Source organism: Equus asinus, chromosome 25 (assembly GCF_041296235.1).
Source record: "Equus asinus isolate D_3611 breed Donkey chromosome 25, EquAss-T2T_v2, whole genome shotgun sequence".
NCBI lineage: Eukaryota > Metazoa > Chordata > Mammalia > Perissodactyla > Equidae > Equus > Equus asinus.
The window spans coordinates 37,971,309-37,994,025 of NC_091814.1; the positions used below are offsets into that span (position 1 = coordinate 37,971,309).

General features: G+C 36.1%; 1 protein-coding gene across 7 annotated transcripts in view; it reads right to left on the bottom strand.

Annotated features, from left to right (window-relative positions):
- Positions 1–22,717, bottom strand: part of HMCN1 (hemicentin 1) — a 436,035-nt gene that overhangs the window by 271,187 nt on the left and 142,131 nt on the right. For all 7 annotated transcript variants that reach the window (XR_011498041.1, XR_011498040.1, XR_011498042.1 and 4 more), the window contains exons 5-6: positions 5,795–5,966; positions 3,887–3,993 (exon numbers count right to left, since the gene is read on the bottom strand). Coding sequence is in view for 4 of the 7 variants with exons in the window: in XM_044757668.2 (XP_044613603.2) it covers positions 3,887–3,993; positions 5,795–5,966 (279 nt within the window). In the remaining 3 variants the exon portion in view is untranslated. The remainder of the gene's footprint in view (positions 1–3,886; positions 3,994–5,794; positions 5,967–22,717) is intronic.

The window sequence follows — 22,717 nt, forward strand, 5'->3', positions numbered from 1 at the left end:
AATGTCTTTGCTGGGAGTTCCCCCTTAAGGAGAAGAGGACAAAATTTGGCCAGCAAGTTTCTGTGGTTATGTTCAAATACTCTATGCATGGAAAATTTATATTGCTTCTCAGAAATAAGATCCAGGATTTGTAGCTTCCCCACAAATGGGAATTTAGGAACATAAAACAACCTTCTCTTTTGTTTTTAAGAAAACTTCACATTCTTTTCAGCTCCCTCTTTTTAACATGCTTTTACCTGCATCAGAGGCAACCTAAAACATCTGAGTCATTTATATGAACTATACACATGAATTAACTCATTGTCTCTGTTTAGTAAAAGTGTTTTAATAAGTTACAGAAAAATAAGTGCCAAGGTTTCAGAAGGAAACTACAGAAGAAAGGAAACTGCCATTCTCACAGCATTTTGAATCACGGGGAAATTAAAGTGTTCTGTGCCAGTACACCAACTATAGGTTAACTAAATCAACTCTTCTACCTGCTTCCTTGGATACCATCAGAATAAATGTATCAATTTTTTTGGAGGGGGGAAGATTGGCCCTGAGCGAACATCTGTTGCCAATCTTCCTCTTTTTGCTTGAGGAAGATTGTCCCTGAGCCAACAGCTGTGCCAATCTTCCTTTATTTTGTATGTGGGATGCTGCCTTAGCATGGCTTGATGAGCAGTGTGCAGGTCTGCACCTGGGATCTGAACCTGCAAACTCCAGGCTGCCAAAGCAGAGTGCGCGAACTTAACCACTATGTCACTGGGCCAGTCCCAATGTATCAATTTTTATTCATGATGATTTTATATAGTTCTTTCCCAGACATCATGGCATATACTAGTGACAAAATCTGGTCTATAGTAAAATAGGAAAAGAAAATCTGTGCAGAAATAAATATGCTATAATGGGAAAGATAATGCAAAAGGGAGGTGCAGAAAAATTGCTATAGAAAGCCACAGGGAAAAAAACATTCTAGATGGAAAAAGTCAGAAAAGGCTTGATGAAAGTGTTGCCACGTGAGCTTTAGGGGATAGTTATGAGGCATTCTAGGAGAAGGAACAGCTCTGGAGAAAGCATGGAGCAAGAGAAGTCATAGGAAAGAGGGTACAAGACAGTACAAAATTCTATTTGACTGGAGTGTAAAGGCAAGTGATGGAAGAGAACTAGAAAGACTGGTTGAAGCTCAGCTGTGGTCCTTGAATACCACGCTAAGGTCAAATAATAGATAGACTGCTCTCCATACTTGGGATAAATATTATGAGAAACATTCAAGAAGCCATTATTAATTCTACTGATAGGGCAGACATTTTCCAGATAGCAAAGTGCACAAGAGATAGCACCAGGGATATGCTATCTAATCTCAGACATTTCTCTTCATGAGAAAGCACACATGGAAAACGTTATCATTCATTAGCCATTCAAAAGGGAGATCCAAAGTCGGCAGCAATCTTTATGTCAGTAGGTTCAGCTCAATTCCCTTTGCATCAACCTGATACATTATTTTCGTATTTCATGTAGGAGCAAAATAGGTTTATTATCTTTAAATGGAATTTTAACACTTATCCTTTGTTTAGTTATGACTAATTGTACTCCAGAAATGGTGCAACATCAGAACCAGAGGCTTTCTTGGTGAGGACTAGATACAAATTTAAGATAATATGATAATAGACGCTGTCTTTTTATTGTCTTCTTAATTATAACAGATTGAGCTTAGAGACTTGTCTGAACAAAGGTCCCACCACCTCATCACCTTATCGTCTCACTCTTCACTCACAGACTGATCCTCGGTGCTTTTCTGTCCTAATCATCAATTAAAATGTGCTTAGTGCCCATTAAGTATCAGGGAACACTGCTAAGAACAGACACTCAGTAAGCGTGTATTGAACGGATGACTGAATGAGTTAGGCACAAGATAAAACAACAGACGTGCAATATCCCTCTTCTGGCCCAGAGTTTTACTAGAGGAGATACCACTGGTAGCAATCAAAATCACCTGTCAAAGGGGTGCAAATACTTTACAATAAGTTGCTAACAATACGGAAGAATGGCATCACTTGTACGTATTTCACAATCAATAACTTAATGTCCTACGCAGAAAGCAAGAACGAATTGCCTAAGCGGACTTGCTAGCTCAGGACACTGCTGGCTTAGGTCACACTTAAAGTGTCTCGGGAAAAAGGAGACTCAGAACTTGTTATACTCCTTCCCACTGTGGTCACAGACAGTCAGACCCAACACTAGTCATATTTTGGGCAAGGTGGTCAAAATGAGTATAAGATCAAATTTGGCCACATTTATTTAAAATACAGCAGCAGCAAAACACTTCATCATTGTCAACCTAACGCACTCAATAAATATTGAGCAACTACTATGTGCAAGGAACTGGGTGAACAAAACAGGCAGATGGAACCATTTCTGGTCCATTCAGTAAGAAATACCAGACTTTATTTCCCATTGCCTTTTCACCTATACCCTTCTCCCATATTATCCACCTCCAAAAAAAATCCATATTACAGTCTCTATTTTCTCTACAAGGCTGAGAGTTCTGAGAATAAAGGACTGATATTCTACAATTTGAATGGAGTTACAATGGAAACTTTTATTCTTTAAACTGGAAAAATGAATATAAGGTATTCTTTAAAAAAAAGAAACTGACATGCAAAAACGGCACCGCAAATTTCTATGGTATAACACCTCCAGGCACTTTCACAGCAGCTCTCTGATTTGAATCATGAGCCCATTAATCCCATCTTTTGTGTAGGGAAGCTGAGAGAGCAAAAGAGTAAACAATGCCAGGGATATCTTCATTTATGTTGTCCCAGAAGGGTTCCAGAGCAAGTTGGTTTTTGGGGAAGTGCAGAGGATGCTTACAGGAAGAGGAGAAGTGATACAGGAAAAGGAACACAGCCAACAGCCAATAAGGGGTGTGCTTTTAATCCCGCTCTCACTGCCGCAACTGGAGCTTGTTCCTGCAGGGGCTGAAAGCTGCTCCTGAGAGGTTTAATTCTCTGCCAGAACAGCCTTCTCCTGTTCTGGAAAAAAAATCTCTCAGACACAGAAATGCAGATACTGGAGTTGGAAGTAGGCCAGAGCACACTGAAAAGTCTCAGAAATATATGCAAGTCACTCAGAACATCTACTACCGTGGGTCACATAATTTGCAGCAGCACGAGATCTCAGATGTATGGCATCCCGAATTTCGGGTGTAAGTTCTTTCCTCCATATTGCCAAAATACGACGCTTCTTAGAGTGAATATACACTACTTAATGTAATTCTAGGATACAAATACCATTTTGTGTTAAAGTAAACAATGAATGTAGATCCACCAAATAACAATAGCCAACAGAACTTGAGAGCTTACTTTGTAATAGGAACTACGCTAAGTATTTCATTTGTATCATCTTAATTTAATTCTCAGCACATTCTATGAAATAAAGCACTGTTACTGCCATTCCTACATTACAGAGGAGGAAAGCAAGGCACAAAGAAGTTATAGTCCCAGGGCAACACAGATTTTAAGCAGTGGTGTTGAGATTCAAACCCAAACACCTCACACCAGAGCCCATTCCCCTAACCATTATTCTCTACTGGCTCCGTCTCTGATTTTTTGGAGGCAGGAGGTGGATAATATAACTCAATCTACAGATTTGACTATAGGAAAACCATCTGAGAAGTTTAAGTGAATTTTGCGGTGGCATGAATGCCTTTCATGATCATCAAAACAAAATCACTCCAAATTCATGTGATCGAGACACCTCCTACAAATGCACTATGTATATTGCTTTTTAGTAAAAGCCGTCTCTATGATTGCAAGAGAAGATATCCATAAACTATTGTATACACTTTATAAAACATGCCGACATCAAAATAAAATAAGAAATAGACTTTGTAAACTAACAGTACCTTCACTGTCCACATTCCAGCCTCAGGCTCTTTAACATTCACCACCTTGGCAGAGTTCTGGATATTTAATAGCTCATTCAGGCCAAATCCCTTTTTTATCAACTTCCCTGAAAGACAGACATAAAGGTAATGAGTGTAATCTTTCTTTCAGTTGGGTATTTTAGCTGCATACATTTCCAGTCTAAATCACCTCATAGACATTTGTACCTATAGCTCAAAACATCATTTTATTTATATCTAAAATATACTTAATTATAGGGTTTCTGGACATTGGAATTGAAGTAACAGATTCCCATTTGTCATGCTGATTTAATCTTAAAATGAGAGTAACAATTGGCAGACTGTAATCATACTTCCCAAGCCAGTCTAGATAACCATTATTATGGCTCCTGAGAAGTTATGCAAAGTCACTAGAGATATTTAGATTTAAGAGATGGCAAAAACAGTAAACCAGAATACATGTCTTTTTGGAGATCACTCAAGGTATTACTAACATGAAGCCCTGGATACATCTTTGCACAAAGTGCAAAACCTTAACCAGTTTTCCATGAAACACAGAAGAAGGCTTTATTGTCACAGGAATAGCTAAAGGGGGCAGTGTAATGAAGTAGCATGATACCACCTCCCCTTGACCTGAGATCTATCTAACGTATCTAACAGATGAAATTTAAAGAGGAAGAAAAGCAAATCTAGAATTAAACCATAGTTTCATTTTTCATTTCACTCTCGGTTCTTCTATGGACTACTTCTGCAGTTACATAAACAAATCAAATATAAGAATACCATGTTTGCGTCAAAAGCTTCAGAATCATTGTAAATGACTTTTAAAATCTCAATGTCAATGTCAATGATTTTTAATTAGTACAAACATAATGCAATGGGTATAGGTCCTTTTAAGTATACAAGTAGTGAAAAACACAAATCTTTCCTGGGTAGCATGGATGTTATCAGAGTGGAATGCTCCTCCAACAGACAAATCCACTTATAAGGCCAAACCTGTAGAAGTCTTGAAAAACACGTTTTGTTTGTTTTGTCAATTTCAATTTGATTGCTAGTGTGGATGTGGCCTTTGAGGACAATTTCATATGTTGTTTTCTTTTAGGTATTAGTTATTTTCCAGGCTTCAAATTAAGTAAAGGAAGAAAGGCAGTTACTCCCTCCATATTTATAAATATTCACATATAGATTTTTAAAAATGTAACACATACTAAAACCACAATGGGAACAAAAATATTTTGCAAACACCAACAGATAAAAAAATATTTCTAAATGCAAATATTAGGAAAAATATGGTTTTTGTCTTTATTAGATTACTTTTCAATGTAAGTCTTACTGTAATATTCAATCAGCAAGGGAATCCAGCAAAATCTTAGGGTTATAACATATAATCAAGCGAGGAAGCAAAGTAAATCAAAACATTATTCTAATAGGAATATGAATTTGGTTTTTAACAGCTGTCTTCTGTAAAATTAAAACTTATCAAGGAGACGATATGATAAAATATTAGACAGCTGTCTTAAAAGCAGTTTTTTCACATGATTGACTAAAAACAACATAAAATATTGAATTTTACAGAGTAAGTTACTATGAAATATTTCCTCATACTTAGATTAGGAAAATATAATTTCAGGTTAAATTTAAATATTTTCGGGGAGGGGGTAGTTTAGCTACAAGTAAGTTACTAAATGTGGTCTGTTTAAATTATTAGGAGTTTTAGTTTTTTGAATCTCATGCTAATCCAATAATACATACGACAAAAAAAATGAGTTTTATTTTTTAAACATCTTCCCTAGTCACTTTTGAATTTACTCATAAAATTAGCATCTACCTGACATAAATAAGTGAGCAAAAAATCTTTCCCCTTTCATGGTTTTTGTCTTTTATTATACGATGTGCAACATCTCTCACCTAAAGGATTGCGAATTTCGATCGCTGGAGAAGGGCCGCTCAGAGACACGGTGACCTCTTTTAGGCTGGGATCAAAAGGAATTTTCCAAGTGTTTACCGCCTCTTGCAAATGATCCGTCGATAAGAGGTGCACTTTGGAGGATTGCACGGCTTCCTCCACCCACTTTAACACCTACAGGAGGAAAAGCCAAGTTTGAGGAATATCAGAAACGTTTCCAGTCTCGCACCACCACAACCGCCCGGGGCAGCAGTTGGTTTTGGTTGCTCACAGGACGCAGGCGATCCTGCTCTGGTGCGAGGCTTGTTGTCATCGCAACGAAGACAAACCTTTTCCCACATCCAGTTACTGCAGTAGATTCAGACTAAAAGGCTAGTGCAACCCACGCTCAAATTTCAAGTTTTCAGTCTTGGAATAATATATTCAAAATGAGATTACAGTGTCCAAAACCAGTTAAGTGAAACATGCAGAGATATTACAGACTTTTATATTTCTCAAGAGATATGATAGGAACCTATAAAAAATAAGGTATTGCAAATTGTGAGATCCCTTGTTCCTCTATTCTTTCTTTCCGGATTTCTTTTAAGATCCAATTTGTAAAACATAGTTAGCAAATTACCAAATCCAATTTCAATATATTGGGTATATGAATTATAATAATATAGTATATTGTAATTGTACATAGTATAATATATAGTAGCATATTAATTATTGAAAAATTGCCATTCCAGCAAAATATTTATTTTTATGATAAAATACGTAAGTACCAAAAATAACAGGAAAAGTAACCATGTATTTTATAAAAACAGAAAAATATTTCAGGTTAGAACCAATTGAAATAGTGTATTCTTGAAAACTAGTCTTTGGGGAAAACACTAAGAATGTTGGTTATAAAAGGGTATTAATGCCTCATTGTGAATGAGGAAAACTTCTAGCTCACAAAAGTGTCCTGCAACTGCAAATATAATTGCTCATTAAACAAACAGTGCATGTCTGCACAGGTACTGCTCAGCGGAACTTACTACAATTAATTCTAAATCATGACAGTCTTTAACCCACCTCAGATCTTTCTCTTGTTCATATATCCTTCAAGACTATATCCTACTGTGAAAAGTTTCCTTTGTAATTATGTAGAAAACACTGACTAGAGCCAGATATTAAGCTACAGCCAAGCTATTCAAAATAAACAAAAACACTTTTAAACTTTCAATAGTGGTAGTCACAAATCAATTAATCAAACAATAAATACTATGCAATAACTTCACGCTCTATAAAAAGTATCTCTTTTTTTTGTCCTCAAGGATGAGGAAAGTGGTTAAGATATATTATCAAATAATTAACAATGTGAGGCAATTATGTTCATTCATAAAACAAATGCTTATAGTTCAAGGTACTCTTCCAGGTACTAAAGGATTGATGAGCATATTTTTAGTCAATATTTGCTAGCTGCTCTTCTTCTCTGGACTAGTATTTACTGAATTTTTTGCAAGTATTATGCATTATTTATTTTTAATAAATCTCCTGCCTTTCCTCCAGGGTCAAGAGCACATCTCCTTCATCTTTGTATACTCAAAACCAAGTGGCATGCTCAACACTTGAAAAGATGGGATAGGCACTAATGTCCATGAAGTTGGTCATAATGATGATTATAATGATATCTTCTTAAATAAAAGAATGTTACGGGAATTCATGAAAACAGGGAGCCCTTGTTGAAATAAGGTATATAAAGTGTCCATCACAGTACTTGCCACAGAGCAGACATTCAAAATGTTTTCTTCCCTCTCCAACTAAATTCCCTTCTCTTCCCCAACTGAATATTTCAACAATGGCTTCATAGGCAAAGTGAAAAAATTCATCCATGAAAGTCAGATAAGATTTCTAAATGATAGAGGCAAAGTAATTCCAGGTACAAGAGAGGACCTGGGAAAATACACAGAGACGGAAGTGCTCCCAATATGTTGGGAACACGAGTGAATCCAACTGGCTACTGTTATGTGTTCAGAAAAAGGAGAAGCAGAAGATGAGGTTGCATGCTTGTGTCGGGGGCAGACTACGTATGTTCACAGAGTCAGGGTATAACATTTTGATTCTCATCCTAAAAACACCAGTGAAAAATTACTAAAGGGATTCAAGCAGAGGAGCAATACATTGAAAGTGGTATTTTACAAAGAAAACCTTGTAGTGGTACCATAGACGAATTGAGCAGAGAAACCAAATCTACTACAGTAAATTACCCCATAAATCAACTGACATATTTCTCCAAATTTTAACCTTGTAAAGCACTGGAATTTTAGGTGTGAAATAAAGTACAGTGTATCAACATAATTGTCCAAAGAAGCAGATGCCATATTTTGAAAAATGGGTTCTGAGACACCTATCATGCTTGAACAGAAATGTATGGATCATTCTGCTCATCAGATCTGTCCATATGGCTACAGATATCAGATTGACTGTAACTAACACTTGACTATAAATAGAACACATATTTTAATAATCAGAGTATTGATATTTTTATGTCTTATACATAGAACAAGGCTGCCTAACTCAAGGAAATAGAAAGATTTGACTTATTGTCTGAGAAAGCATTTGAAAAATTCGACTGACAATAAATAACTTTGAGGATAATGTCTGATGTAGAGACTAAAGAGGGCAGAGGACAAAAGAAATCAGATAAATGGACGGAACATTTGCTTTAAGAGTAAGACACATAATGTGGTCCTAAGTAATTCTCAACTGAAAAGGAGGAGAAGAATGAGAAAACAAGAATTATATAGCATCTCAAGTTTAACAATGAAATGCAATAGTGTTAAGTAGAAATGGAAGTGAATTCAATTTATTTATACATCCTTCCTTAAACGTATAATATATCTCTGGGTGGCTCCTCAAATATATCTTTCCTTCAAACCCAGTGTAAAGAGGTTATGACATATCACTGGAAATCTACCCTATTGTCTGTTATCCATGCATGGAAATTGCCAAGTCCTAAGCGTTCTTATGAAAATGGAAGACTTTCTAATTTAGATGCATTTTCACAAGGCCAGTGTGTTCAAATGGTACAGGATAGAAGCAGGCTTTGGTTTACTCTTAATACGATTTCCAATTCATCAACATTTATGAGGCTTTCACAAAGGGATTACCATGTATCATAATATTACTTGTTGGGAAAGATACAGCACAGACTTCTGTCAAGAGTCTCAAATCACTTTTTTATCCACTTATAAGAAAAATCAAATTGAAAACAGATGCAACCCATTTTATTAGAAAATACAGATATTACCAACATATGAATGAAAATAGATCACTGCAAGCTACAGAATCACCAGAATGAGGTTTCTGGCCTCTCACGTTCCCACATATAAGACAAAAAAATCTTTAACTGTCTAACCATGAGAAATGTTCTCACGAGATTGGAAATGATTTTCTGTAATAATGATAAATGGAATAGAACTAGAATAATGGGAGAGTCTTTGGATTGGTGCATTTTTACTAACATAAAAATTGTTTCAAACCACTCAGGAACCATTAATTGTACATTAAAAGTTTTAACGTAAAAATGATTCTTTAATGATATGTAGCAGTTGATCTCTAAAAGGACCTTGGAGACCACTGAATCCAGCTCCTTTATTTTGTATATGAGGAAACTGATTTTGAAAGAGTTCTTGTACCTTTTAAACACCTAACCAGACTGATTCTGGCTCCATAGTTATTTTTTATATAAACCCTGTGTTCCTGAAGGCCCTCTCTTAGTTTAAATATTTTGAATCCAGTGTAATAATCAATATTTAAAAATAAGTTCATATGTTTATTCCGCTCTGGAAGGAGATGCAAATATTGTTTCAAAACACAAAACCAGCATACATTTTTATGTTATGAAATACAATGGTATTAAGTAGAAATGGAAGTGAAGTCACGCTTTGCACCCACCTTCAAGAACAGAACTTGAAGAACAGCTTTGTTTAGAAGTGCATTTTTTTCTTTTTTAATTGAGATATAATTGACATACAAATTAATTTCAGGTGTACAAAATAATAATTTGATATTTGCACATATTGCAAAGTGATCACCACAATAAGTCTAGTTAACATCCATCACCACACATAGTTACAACTTTTTCTCTTTTGTGATGAGAACTTTTAAGATTTACTCTCTTAGCAACTTTCAAATAAACAATACCGTATTATTAACTATAGCTACCACGCTGTACATTACATCGCTAGCACTTACTTTATACTGGAAATTTGTACTTTTTGACCCCCTTCATCCATTTCACCTACTCCCACCCTCCACCTCTGGCAACCATCAATCTGTTCTCTGTATCTATGAGTTCAGTTTTTGTTTTAGATTCCACATATAAGTGAGATAATACGGTATTCGTCTTTCTCTGTCTGACTTATTTCATTTAGCATAATGCCCTCAAGGTCCATCCATGTTGTTGCAAATGGCAAAATTACCTTCTTTTTTATGGCTGAACAATATTCCAGTGTGTATGTATATATATATATATATATATGCCACATCTTCTTTATCCCTTCATCCGTTGGTGGAAACTTAGATTGCTTCCATGCCTTCGATATTGTAAATAATGCTGCAATGAGCATAGGGGGTACATATATCTTCTTGAGTTAGTGTTTTTGTTTTCTTTAGATAAATACCAAAAGTGGAATTGCTGGATCATATGATAGTCTTGTTTTTAATTTTTTGAGGCACCTCCATACTGTTTTTCATAGTTCCTGCACCAAATGACATTTTTACCAATAGTGCACAAGGGTTCCCTTTTCTCCACATCCTCACCAAATATTTGGGTCAAATCATTTTTGAAGTCTCCTTTCAGAATTCAAAAGTCCACAGGGGAGGATAATGTATAATTAGTGATGTTGAGCAAATTTTCATGTACCTGTTGGCCATCTGTATATCTTCTTTGGAAAAAAGTCTATTCAGATCCTCTATCCATTTTTCAATCGATTTTTTGTTTTTCGGTTATTGAGTTGTATGAGTTCTTTATTTTGGATATTAACCCCTTATAAGATACATGACTTGCAAATTATTTTCTCCCATTTGGTAGGCCGCCGTTTCATTTTGTTGATGGTTTCCTTCACTGTGCAGAAGCATTTTAGTTTGTTGTAGTCTCACTTGTTTATTTTTGCTTTTGTTGCCTTTGCTTTTGGTGTCAAGTCCAAAAAATCATCACCAAGACCAATGTCAAGGAGCTTACCACCAATGTTCTCTTCTAGGAGTTTTATGGTTTCGGGTCTTACGTTCAAGTCTGTAATCCATTCTGAGTTAGAGTCTGTTATTTGGTGTAAGATAGTGGTCCAGTTTCATTGTTTTGCACGTGGCTGTCCAGTTTTTCCCCTATCATTTATTGAAAATAAATGCATTGCATATTTTTGGCTCCTTTTTCGTAAATTAACTGACTATATACGTATGGGTTTATTTCTCAGCTTTTTATTCTATTCTATTGATCTATCTGCCTGTTTTTACGCCAAGAGCATATTATCTTGATTACTATAGCTTTGTAATATAATTTGAAATCGGGGAGCATGACACCTTCAGCTTTGTTCTTCTTTCTCAGTATTGCTTTGGCTATTTGGAGTCTTTTGTGGTTCCACACAAATATTATGATTGTTTGTTCTATTTCTACGAAAAATGCCATTGGAATTTTGATTGTTCAACAGTGAATCAGAAATAACGGCAGTGAAAAACAAAAATCAATGCAGGTGTTTTTAAAGAGAAATGGCATGCAAACCAGTGATTTGAATAGCTGTATATTTTTATCACTACTTGGATAGCAACTTGTCAAGAATTGAATTACATAAAATATTAAAGCCTTTAAATCTATATTGTATCTGATGTGAGAAAGCTTTGTTACATTTCCAAGTCAACCATTTTGTACTGAACCTTACATGACAGCAGAGACAGACTTCGCTCACCTCTGACCTGGCTAAGAGAGAGACGCTCCTCTGGACAACAAGAGAGCCTTTCCCTGTGGGTTCAAGTTCATTTCTACTCCTCAGTATAGCACAGAGCCCACAGTTCAGAACTTTTTAGAAGTCACTGCATATTTATTGAGAATCTACTGAATATAAAGGATAGTTCAGGATATTATAGAGAATACCAAAAAAAGAGATACACATTTTCTGCCTTATAAAACATGATAATCTAGTTGGAGAAATAAGACAGACAAACATTAAAAAACAAATTAACTAGCTCTTACCTTCAAGTAGCAAGCAGGATCAGAATACAAATGCTCCATTTATAGTCCTAAATTGTGATGCACTTTTCTACTCAAAAAGGTTTAATGATTCCCAGTTATAGCCAGGAAAAAAACCCAAGCCAGGAATACAGTGAGGGCAGGTAATGTGGGCAGTCCACCCTGGATGCAAGCAACAAAGGGGTGCATTGCCTACAGAGATTTTAAAAACCATAATAAAACCGACTAAAAGTTGGTCTGCTTTTTAATATCATCATGCCTTAATAATGCTAAACAATGTGAGTCAAAGATTCCTCCTTGAAAAGGATCTTTTGTTGGTCTAAATTCTAAACAATTGTTCTGATTACTGTTGAGTATTAATAATACATATAAGTTTCAAATTAGCAAACTTTATTACTTTCCCTTTAAAAAACACTATATTCTACAGAGAAATTAATTCAGAGAACTCCTGGTTATACAGCAGGCACGTGGTCATGCAAACTGTGCTACTCACTTTCATTTCAAGACTAAGTACGTAGTACTGTGATCCTACGTATTTCTGTGTTTAGACAGCAGATTCGAGCTAAACCTCGATAGCTCAGGAGTTACATGCTATGACTTATCTGTTAAAAGGATCACTCTAGCCTCCATGTTGAAATTAGACTGTAGGGGGTGCAAGGTCAGAAGCAAGGAGATCAGAGATGAAGCCACTGCAGTAATCCAGGTGGGAGATGATGGCGACCCAAAGAGGGTTGTGGCAGTGGGGTAGTGAGAAGTGGCCAGTTCTGGATGTTTATTGTAGTCAGACTTGACAGGGTTTACTGAAGACCAGATGTGGGGGTCTGAGGATGATACCTCAGTTTCCATTAACGGAGACTGAGAAGACTGCAGCAGGAGTTGATTTAAAGGGGTGGTGGAATGAGGAGGAGAATGTAGGCTCTCAGCTTGAGTGTGCTAAATTTAAATAGTCTAAAAGACGGTTAGACTTCCAGGTGGAAGAATGAAGGAGGCAAACAGATACATGGATCTGGGGATTAGTTAAGAGGTCCAGATTGGAGTATAATGGAGTTTAAAGTCCTGAAGCTCCCCTTGTAGCCGCTCCTCACCAAGAACGTACACAAAGAGGAAATACATCATCCTGTGAGAATAAACTTAGACATCAATACATAATGGCTCAGCTTAGAGCCTTGGAGCAACTTTCCCCTTGTTCTCATTCCAGGCAACCTTTAGATGACAATTGGCCGCCAATCTCTTGTGTGTGTGCCTGGAGAAGGTGAATCCACTTGTCATGCTGATGTTAGTGCTCTAGACTTAATGGCAACTAGATTTCTCACCGTAGGTGAAAGACAACACTGCTGTGAGTTTGTTTAACGAGAGTCTGTTCTTGAGGATGAGTCTACCCTTAGAGTGCTAACAAACCCAGTTTTCTAGTTTGCAAATGTTAGCAAATCCACCAAAGAAATCTCACACTTGGAGGTCTCCTGAGAAGGTCATCGCTGATAACAGCCATTTGTATTACTCTTTGTGTACCATACGCCAACTTAATTTGGAAAATTCTACAGTGAGCTCTTCCAAAAGCAAGTGCTCTTAAAACAAGTGTGGTTGGTGATTCATTGTACAGATCATAAATGTTTGTGCTGAAAGTATGCAAAATAAGGAATAATTTATGTGTTACAGGGGATTTTTTCAAAAGAAGATTTTCTGAGAGAACTAAAATTGTACACAGTTCATATCGAGAATATGGGTTGAGGGAGGGGTTAGAAATTGGAAGGGTATTAGAAAATTTGGATTCAATGGGTTCAATCAATGCACTACAGAGGGCTGATGACAAAAATGACCCTCAACTTCAACTCTATGAACATCTAAAACTTGTGTAAAACTACCACCCCTTCAACATGATGAAAGTTCTCTAATGTGCAACAGCTGAAAAAATAAAAGCACACTTTAGACATTTTTGAAGGGTGAAATCATTCCTGCAGGATATTCTAAAGTGTCAAAGTATATTTCATTAATTTATCTTCATAAAATTCCTCTGTGTCACAACTTCAATGTGTTACAAATGATTGAGGAAATTTAGCTTGCCAGAAAATATGTATTATTTAAAATAATGAAAATATAAAAGATTGACTTTTATACACTAGATCCTCAAACCTCACATTTTACAGTTGAAAGTTTGTACCTTTTACCAACCTCTCCCCATTTTCTTTCCCCCTCAGCCCCTGGCAACCACTTTTCTACTCTCTGTTTCTATGAGTTCGACATTTTTTTTTTTCCAGATTCCACATATAAGTAACATCATGCTGATAATAATGTACAGTATAATTGAAATTTGCTAAGAGAGAAGAACTTAAATGTTCTCATCAAAAAAAATAACAATAACAAAAAGATAAATATGTGAGGTGATGGATATGAAAATTAACTAGATGGGGGAATCTTTTTGTAGTGTACATGTTTACCAAATCATCACTATGTACATTTTAAACATCTTCCAATTTTGTCAATTATATCCTGATAAAGCTGAGAAAATAAAAATAAAAGATTGACTTTTTCATTCATGTCTCTCATTGAATCTTTTTTTTGTTTGCTTGGGTTTTTTTGTTTGTTTGTTTCACTTTTTTCCCCTCTACTAAATACCGGTCTATTTTAGAACGGAAAAATTTCCCATTAAAACTCTCCCTAGTTATGAAAAGAAAAGAAATGTAAAAATACATAAGTATATAAATACATTCATTACATGCATACATCTGTACACAGATATATACACACATGTGCGCACACATACAGACTACTTATGGTCTGACTCCCGGCTACACTGCAAGGAGGAAAACCCAAACTTTACTCAGGCTCTTTATGAGTAACAAAAACAACCCCTAGTTCAGGAGGTACTTGAGTAGTATTAAAGTTAGCTTTTTCAGGTGAGTATAAATGCAGAATTATAAATGTATGTGGGAATAGTACATGGGAGGAGGAGTCACAGTTTGGCCAGATTCTCAAATGGAGATAGGAGGAGAATTTCAAAAAACAACTTTACAGATGTGCCATCTCTTGTCCAGAACAGTGTTTTACATTACTAAACAAAATGCTTTTTTGTAAAGTATCTGAACGTCTTACTTAAAAATAGATAAATTAGAGCATGAAATTAGTCACACTGCAAAGGAATTCTGCATTTCACAAATGGGCTACAGGCTCTTTCCAAGTGTTTGTTTATAATAGTTGTTAAGTAAATAAGAGACTATGAGCTCAAGTATTCCCAAGTACTAAGACAAAGTTTAATTTATAATGACAAAGAAAACTAGGTATTTATGTGTCTTGATCCACCCTCAACGCCCATTTTACTGGAAGGAAGTTAAATACAAGATTGTCTAGTTTATACTTGACATGTAAAAATTCTGTCAGTCCCTTACACCATACACTTAATAAAAATTAGCAATATCCCTCCCAAAAAGACGTCAAAATATAAACTGTATTCCCAAGAAGAATTTACTAGAGTCTAAGATCTGGTTCTTAAATTCGGGAACCTAATTTCAGCCAAGATTAGATCAACTTGGGCTAGAGAACCTACTCTTTAGTGCACATACATACATATTGAAGCCAAAAAACTGATAATGTCAAGCCATACATGTACCAGGAGAAGGGATCAGAACACTTATGGCCACATGATTTCTCTGCTGGCTTCTAGAAGCAGACTTATTCTGGAATCCAAATCGTAATCCTATGGTTGTCTTCATGGCCACCATTTAAATAGTACTTACAGGCTAAGCCCTGTGCTAAGAACTTCATGAATTTTACCTCATTTAACTTCTTCTATATCCTGTAAGTATTTATATTTACATTTACAGTAAGTAACTCATTGCTAGTAAGTTTAAGATATAAGATTCCAAAACCAGCACAGGACTCCAAATCTCATGCTCTTCACCACTGTAACATGATAATATAGGATGAAGTTCTTTGGGTGCTCTTTACCTCTCATTCCCACCTTTGAAAGAAATCTTAGATTCCAACTGGCCGAGGGAAAGAAAAAAAGAGAGAGAGAGAGAGAATGGAAAAGAGAGAAAGGGAGAGAGGGAAGAGGGGGTAGTGAGAGGAAAAAAGGAAGAGAGGGGAGGGAGGGAGGAAAAGGGAGAGATAAAACAAGTAAATAAAATTTTGAACTTCTGAGGACCTAGGTCCTAGTAAAAGTGAATCAACAGATTTCAAGCACAATTTTGATTACATGCAATTTTCAAATTATGTCCTGGCTTAAGATGTACCCTCCACTTCAAATGTAAATCCACTGTACTGTCATTTGCTTGTTGAGTTTGACAACAAAAAAGAGGAAGTGCTTTAGACACATTAAACACCTAATAGCATTTAGTTGATTAATCTCACAACAGAAGTGTTCTTACAGACTATCATTCTTTTCTTTACTAATCAGAGCCATATTGGACCAAATAGACCCTAACTCAGCTGGCTGTGGCTCCCTCACTTTTAGATAGAACTTGGCTGCGCACTACAAACCTTTTCCTCAGTGACTTAGCTTTCTCTTTGCTTCCATGTTGATTTGCACCCATTCTAATTGAAACACTATTTAGACACTGCAACATTTAGTCAAGTTACAGGCAAGTTTCACTGACCTCTAGGCCACTAAAAGGAGCCTTTGGTCTATCTCTGCTCTGATTATGTGTTGATTTTTAAAGTGAAGTTCTCAAGATCTCATCATATTTCCATACTTCCAAAGAACCTCCTAACAACAAATAACATATACAAGAATAAAAAGTTTTAGGAAGTATACATTCAAATGTCATACAATACAGTTTTAAGTTCATTCAGTGAGGAGATAAGCTGGAGGATTTTAAAGATCCAATTATTTCAGAGGTTCCACAAGGCATAACAACGTGTGTTTCAAGGCAGTCAAGAAAAGGAGTCATCAATGTGGAAAATTATTGGGAAACACTTTATAGAGGTGGTAAAATGTCAGCATCATATAGCTTTTAAAATCTGGCACCAGGCACAAAAACCCCAGTAACACTAACTCTTTCCAGATTCGCTCTAATCTTTAGTAAGGATCCTTCAATTTATATAACAGCCTGGATTTTACTGGGAACGTTAGCAATAATATAGGTGAATATTCAGCACTTGCCAAACATCTTCAGCCTCCCTTTTAAATGACAGTAAAACTTTATTAACTCTCAAAACTAAATCATCACTCCAGAGATCGTAGTTAGAAACAACTGAACAAATTTTAGGAGGTCCAAAGGGAAAAGAGTAAAGTAAAGGAAGAATCCAAATTTGGGAAGTAAATGAAAGCAATAGATTAAGTCAGAGAAAGTCAGACCCATCAGTACAACCTCCGGGTAATCTAGACGTCTGCAAAAGAAGAGACACGAAGACATTTCACTATTGGGTGGGGGGAGAAAAAAAAGGAAAAAGCATCTAACTCATAGCCTATTCGGGTCGTTGGAGAACTGTTTATATTTATTTTAAATCTAATTATCACAGTTTATTCACAACTGAAGAAAGAATGAAAGTGATTTATGGCTTGAAAAGGGATTTTATGTTAAGTCAATAAATTAAATTTAAGTACAGTCATTTTACCAAATAGTGGGTTCAACAACCAGAACACACGCACATTTAGCATTTGCTTTCATAAACATGGACAACATATCCTCTCTGTTTCACTCCTAGTAAATTTGTTTTTTTGAGCAGGGGGAAAGTTCTGGGTCTCTGAGCGAAAAGCAACAGAAAGATGTCTCAGCATTTTTGGCTGCATACTTTCGAATGTCTATTTCCATGGCAAAAAAACCCGTAATGTTTTCTACAGAGAAAATAGAAAGATAATGTCTTTTCTTTAATATCATGAATCAAAAAACAGTCTTCCATTCTTATCTGGGATGCTTTAAAACTTTTCAACTTCGTACACTGACACAGTATTGTTAGAGCTATGGATGGAAAAAAAACAGCCAAGTTCACCCCTACGTCACAGGACACAAGAGCACAAGTGTCAGAGAGGAAGTTAGAGTTGAAGGAGACAGCAGTCTTAACCAAGCACAGTTTAAATATCTTACTTTTATAAATTCCCCTCTCAATTTTTAACTCTGAACACATTACAGTTCACTTCCCAGAACCCTGGGAGGGGTTCACACAAAAGAAAGTCCCAGAGACTCAGTTTCATTACCTTCGCTGTAATTCTGCCTCCGTTCCCATTCTTTTGAGGAGGCATTAATTGCAACTTACTCACTTATTACACCAATCAAATGGCAAACATCAACGTCAGATATTTTCTTTGGTGCTTGAAGACTGGTCAATAGTGGATTTCACAGTCTCCCTTGGTTGGTAGGAGCTAGAGATGTAATTCTATCACATTCTTGGACTGATGATTGAGTAATTGACCAGGCACCACTTTAAGTAATTGCCTTTAGGCTCTACAAAATCTCTGAAATGAAGTCAACTACCTATGGAGGACTCTCCAGAGCCAGGCATCGTGGACCCCTTGCCATTGGAATACCTGTTCCTCAGTTGCCTTCCTAGGCTGAGATCTAGGGCTTGTTTGGATACAAGATCTACAAAAGCAAGCAGCAACAGCAGGAGCAGGGCTCATGGAGACCCTGAGCATCTGTCAGGGCCCCCAGAAGCTAGGACTCATCTCCCCTGATGTGTATGGTACTCCTGGTGAAACATCTTTTTAGCTAAAAAATAAATTTTATATTTTAATTGGCATTGTTACTTTTGCTTTCAGCCAATTTCCCAGCCTTCACTCCTCTTCAGACCACAGACAGGGTCCAACCTCCTGACTCTGGGAGTAATGGAGCGAAGAATTTAGGCCTTTCTCTCAGCTTACTGACTTGTGCCTCCCCATGAGAGGTAAAGTGGCTCACCTTACTGACACCATTGTCCCAGATTATGCAGGAGAAACATTACGGTTCAAAAGTGGCTTTGCCGTTGTCTCTCATTTGGACCTGAGTGATTTTAAGCACCCCAGCCTCCTCCATGTCCTGTTCTTTGTATTACACCCACTGGCAGAAGTACCCTATGTCGGGGGAGGACCATCACCCTCCAGCTTCACTCCCTATGACTGGCTGTGGGGTAAATACAAAGCAAGGTGAGAGACAGGAGGCTCTTCTCTAGATTCCAATTCAGTTTTGCCATTAATACTACTATTACGATCCCTGCTGAACAACTTCTGCCTATTTTTCCCATTTTATAGAAATAACTGGAGGAGTAGGTAGATCGGTGAATGAGTATCTTCCTGCAACCTTCAACATCTTTAAAGAGGCAAAGTGAATGTATATACTCTGGAGATGGGGAAATGGGTTAAATAACAAAAAGGGGACCTTATTTCTTAAAAGTCAGGCAGAAAATAGGAGAGTGATCTTACGCTATAGAGAGTCATTGGTAGGGGGAATAGATATACTGTACTATTTGGGGGGCTCATAGTCTAGTGGAGAAAACAAACATGTAAGTGAACAATAACAGGACTCTAAGAGGTGCAATAATAAAAGTGTATGTCAGGTATGACAGCACAGAAGAAGGTTAACTCTGAGTTTATCTGGAAACGTAGCCATGCATACTTGAGATGGGTTTTGAAGGAGGAGCAGGAGTCAAATGGACAAGCAGAGGGAGAGCATTTGGGAGCGAAGGAATAACAAGTTCAAAAGCTTGGAGGTAAGATAGAACATGGCATACCTGAAAGGCACAAGTGTGCCATGGCTGGTGTGCACATGAGTTGTAAGAGATAAGGGTGGGAAGGGCTTGGAAGAACATGAAAGTCCTCACATGCCATGCTCGATGCCCGACCTTACCCTGAAGGTCTGTGGAAGTCACAGAGGAGGTCAGAAACAGAGTATCACAATAGGGTCTATATTTAAGACAAATCATATTGGCAGAACATGGAGGACGGATCAAGAGAGTGAGGAAAGACTGGAAGCAGAGGGATCAGCAATGTGGCCGTTAAAACAGACCAGGCAAAAATAATGGAGAACCAATGACAGTGGGATGGAAGAAGAGGAAATAGACACCAAACATATCTTAGATCCAATGTTACCTAGGTGGCAATTTAATGTAACACAAGAGAAAGAAGGAAAATCTGGAATGACTCTCAGATTTCTGGCTTGAGAAACAAGAAGAATGATGGTGCTGTTTAACTAAGACCAGAAAACACAAAAGGAAAATAAAATTTAAGAGTCATCACATTAAAAGGTGAATGCTTCAACTACTAAGAGGAAAAGGGAAAACTAAAACAACATGAAAGTATACTTGCAATTTTCTACAAAGACAAAATGTTATACCAGTTATAAATAACTATATTTTTCATAAAGAAGGAGAAAAGACTCTTAAGTTATAGTGTACCTATAAATTCAAATAGTAGGTAAGCTCATTAGGTTTGGATTCCTACACTCCAAGAGAATGACTATAAAACTGTTCTGTTTATGATCATTAAACTGATTTATATATTGGAATAATTAAAAGAATCCTGGCTTCTCTATCAAGTGTATAACACCAAGATTCAGTTTGACCAAAAGTTTTGAGGGACCAGTTTTAAGGATTCTGCTATTTCCATATCTAACATAAATTAGATTAACGATTTCATATCACATTTTTATTTTTAAATTTTATATGAAAACTTTTTCTTGCCATAACAGTAATATATGCTACGTAAAAAAAACTGGAAAAGAGATAATCATATAAAAAGGAAATAAATAACACTAACTGTACTACCTGCAAATAATCACTCTCCAATATTTTGGCATTTCTTTCCATATTTGGCATTTGTGTGTGCTTACACATAGACTTATTTACATAATTAGGATTATACTATACATATAGTTTTATACTCTTCTTAGTTCAATACATATTTATGAACTCTTACTATGTACTCACCCATCTAGTAGACATTTGGGAATAGAAAAGAAATTAGATAGAGCTCATGTCCTGCAGCAGATTTTTTCATTAAGTGAGACTGTAATAAGATAACTAAGGCAAGAGTTAAGAGACAAACTAAATATAGCAATCTATGGGTAATGAACTAATCAGTGTCCAGCCTACCAGGTAAACAGGCAAATCCAAAGACTAGATATTCTCTACCCAATGATGATGTAAGAAAGTCTTACATATGCTCATTCAGTAAGAGGCTCTTACCATGCAGTCCACCTCGGGCTGGTGGAACTCAGCACTTTGAGCTTCCAGGCCACAAAAACAAATAGCTAGTAATTGACCACGTTTTCACAAAACTACTGCACTGATCCTTTGGATATTTTCTAAGGTCTTCTTTTGTAAATGGAACATTGAGATAGACGGAGGGAGTACACCTTTCCCATTGCTGAGCTATAATTAAGTTTTATTGTAATCAGCCACACAATCTGCATAAACCTCTGGAGTTAAACATACTGAAGTCCGTATCTTTGATTTTAGAGCTATTAAAAAAATATAGCTTTCTGGTTCAGTAAGAAACCAAAACTCTCGATCGGAACATGAAAAGGAAAGAATATTAGCAAGAAAAATGACCACAGTGTTGCTCTCAGCAACACAGCGTCCAGAAATGGAATTATAGGCTAATTACATAATATTTTAAGCCCAGAAAATATCTTGGAACACATGAAAAATCAATGAGAAATATTAATTCACTAAAATTTAATGCACAGATTTCAAACCATGGCTTTCACTCACAACATACATTCACAATAGATAAATATTTATATCATTGGTGGGATTCAATATTTCATTTCTAACTTTATCTACCCAGTTAATAACGGTGGTACTAATCAGAGATATTTGTAAACAAACAAAAAAGAAATGATATTAATCCAAAGAGATAATTAATAAAATGTTAATTAAGTTGTCCCCAACTCCCAAGAATTAGCTAATTCTTGACTCAGAAGTTAGGAGAATCAAATAGGCAACTCTGGAGACTACAGGAAACGGTCAGTAAATTTACACAAAGACAACAATAACTATAGTTAAATGTTACCAGAAAGATATCACTAAAACAGCCCAAAATACAGTGTTTATTAGTCATATAGGCATTGAACTATATAGTCAGACAAACGCTCAACATGAACAATGGTAAGAGCTCTAGTAATTATTTTTATGTGAATCCTCATAGCTCAACCTAAAGTGCTTATATTCAATAATTGTCACATTTCCAAAGAAAAGTCCAAAAATTTTGCTTAAAGCATTTTTTTATCTGTAGGAAAAAAAAATACTAACGAGACCATTCACATCCACCAGAATGACTAAAGTGAAAAAGACAGGAAACACCAACTGTCGGTAAAGATGTGGAACAGCCAGGATTCTTATTTACTACTGGTGGGAGTATAAATTGAATCAACTTTGGAAAACAGTTAAGTGTCATCTACTACAGGTGGATTTATCACTAATTAAATTCAAGAAACTCAACTATATACCTAGAACTATAAAGTATTCAAAAGGAGTAAGATGAAAAAAATAAATAAATAAAGAATTTCCATGGTGACAATTTACAATAATGCCAGGCAACACACCATACCCATGGAAACTATTAGAAAACAATAAGTAATAAAATATACACTAATTTTTCAACTCTTAAGCTACCATAAATTGTAAGATGCACCATTATTTTACGTGCCAATTAGACAGGAAAAACACTTCTAATCAACATATGATATACCACTGATTGTAAAATAAATTCCATTGAAAATATATGAAGATTTTGGGTTTTTTAAAAGTGCTTCTTAGAATGGATGAAAAATGTGCCATAACAGATGGTAAGAACTGCGGATGG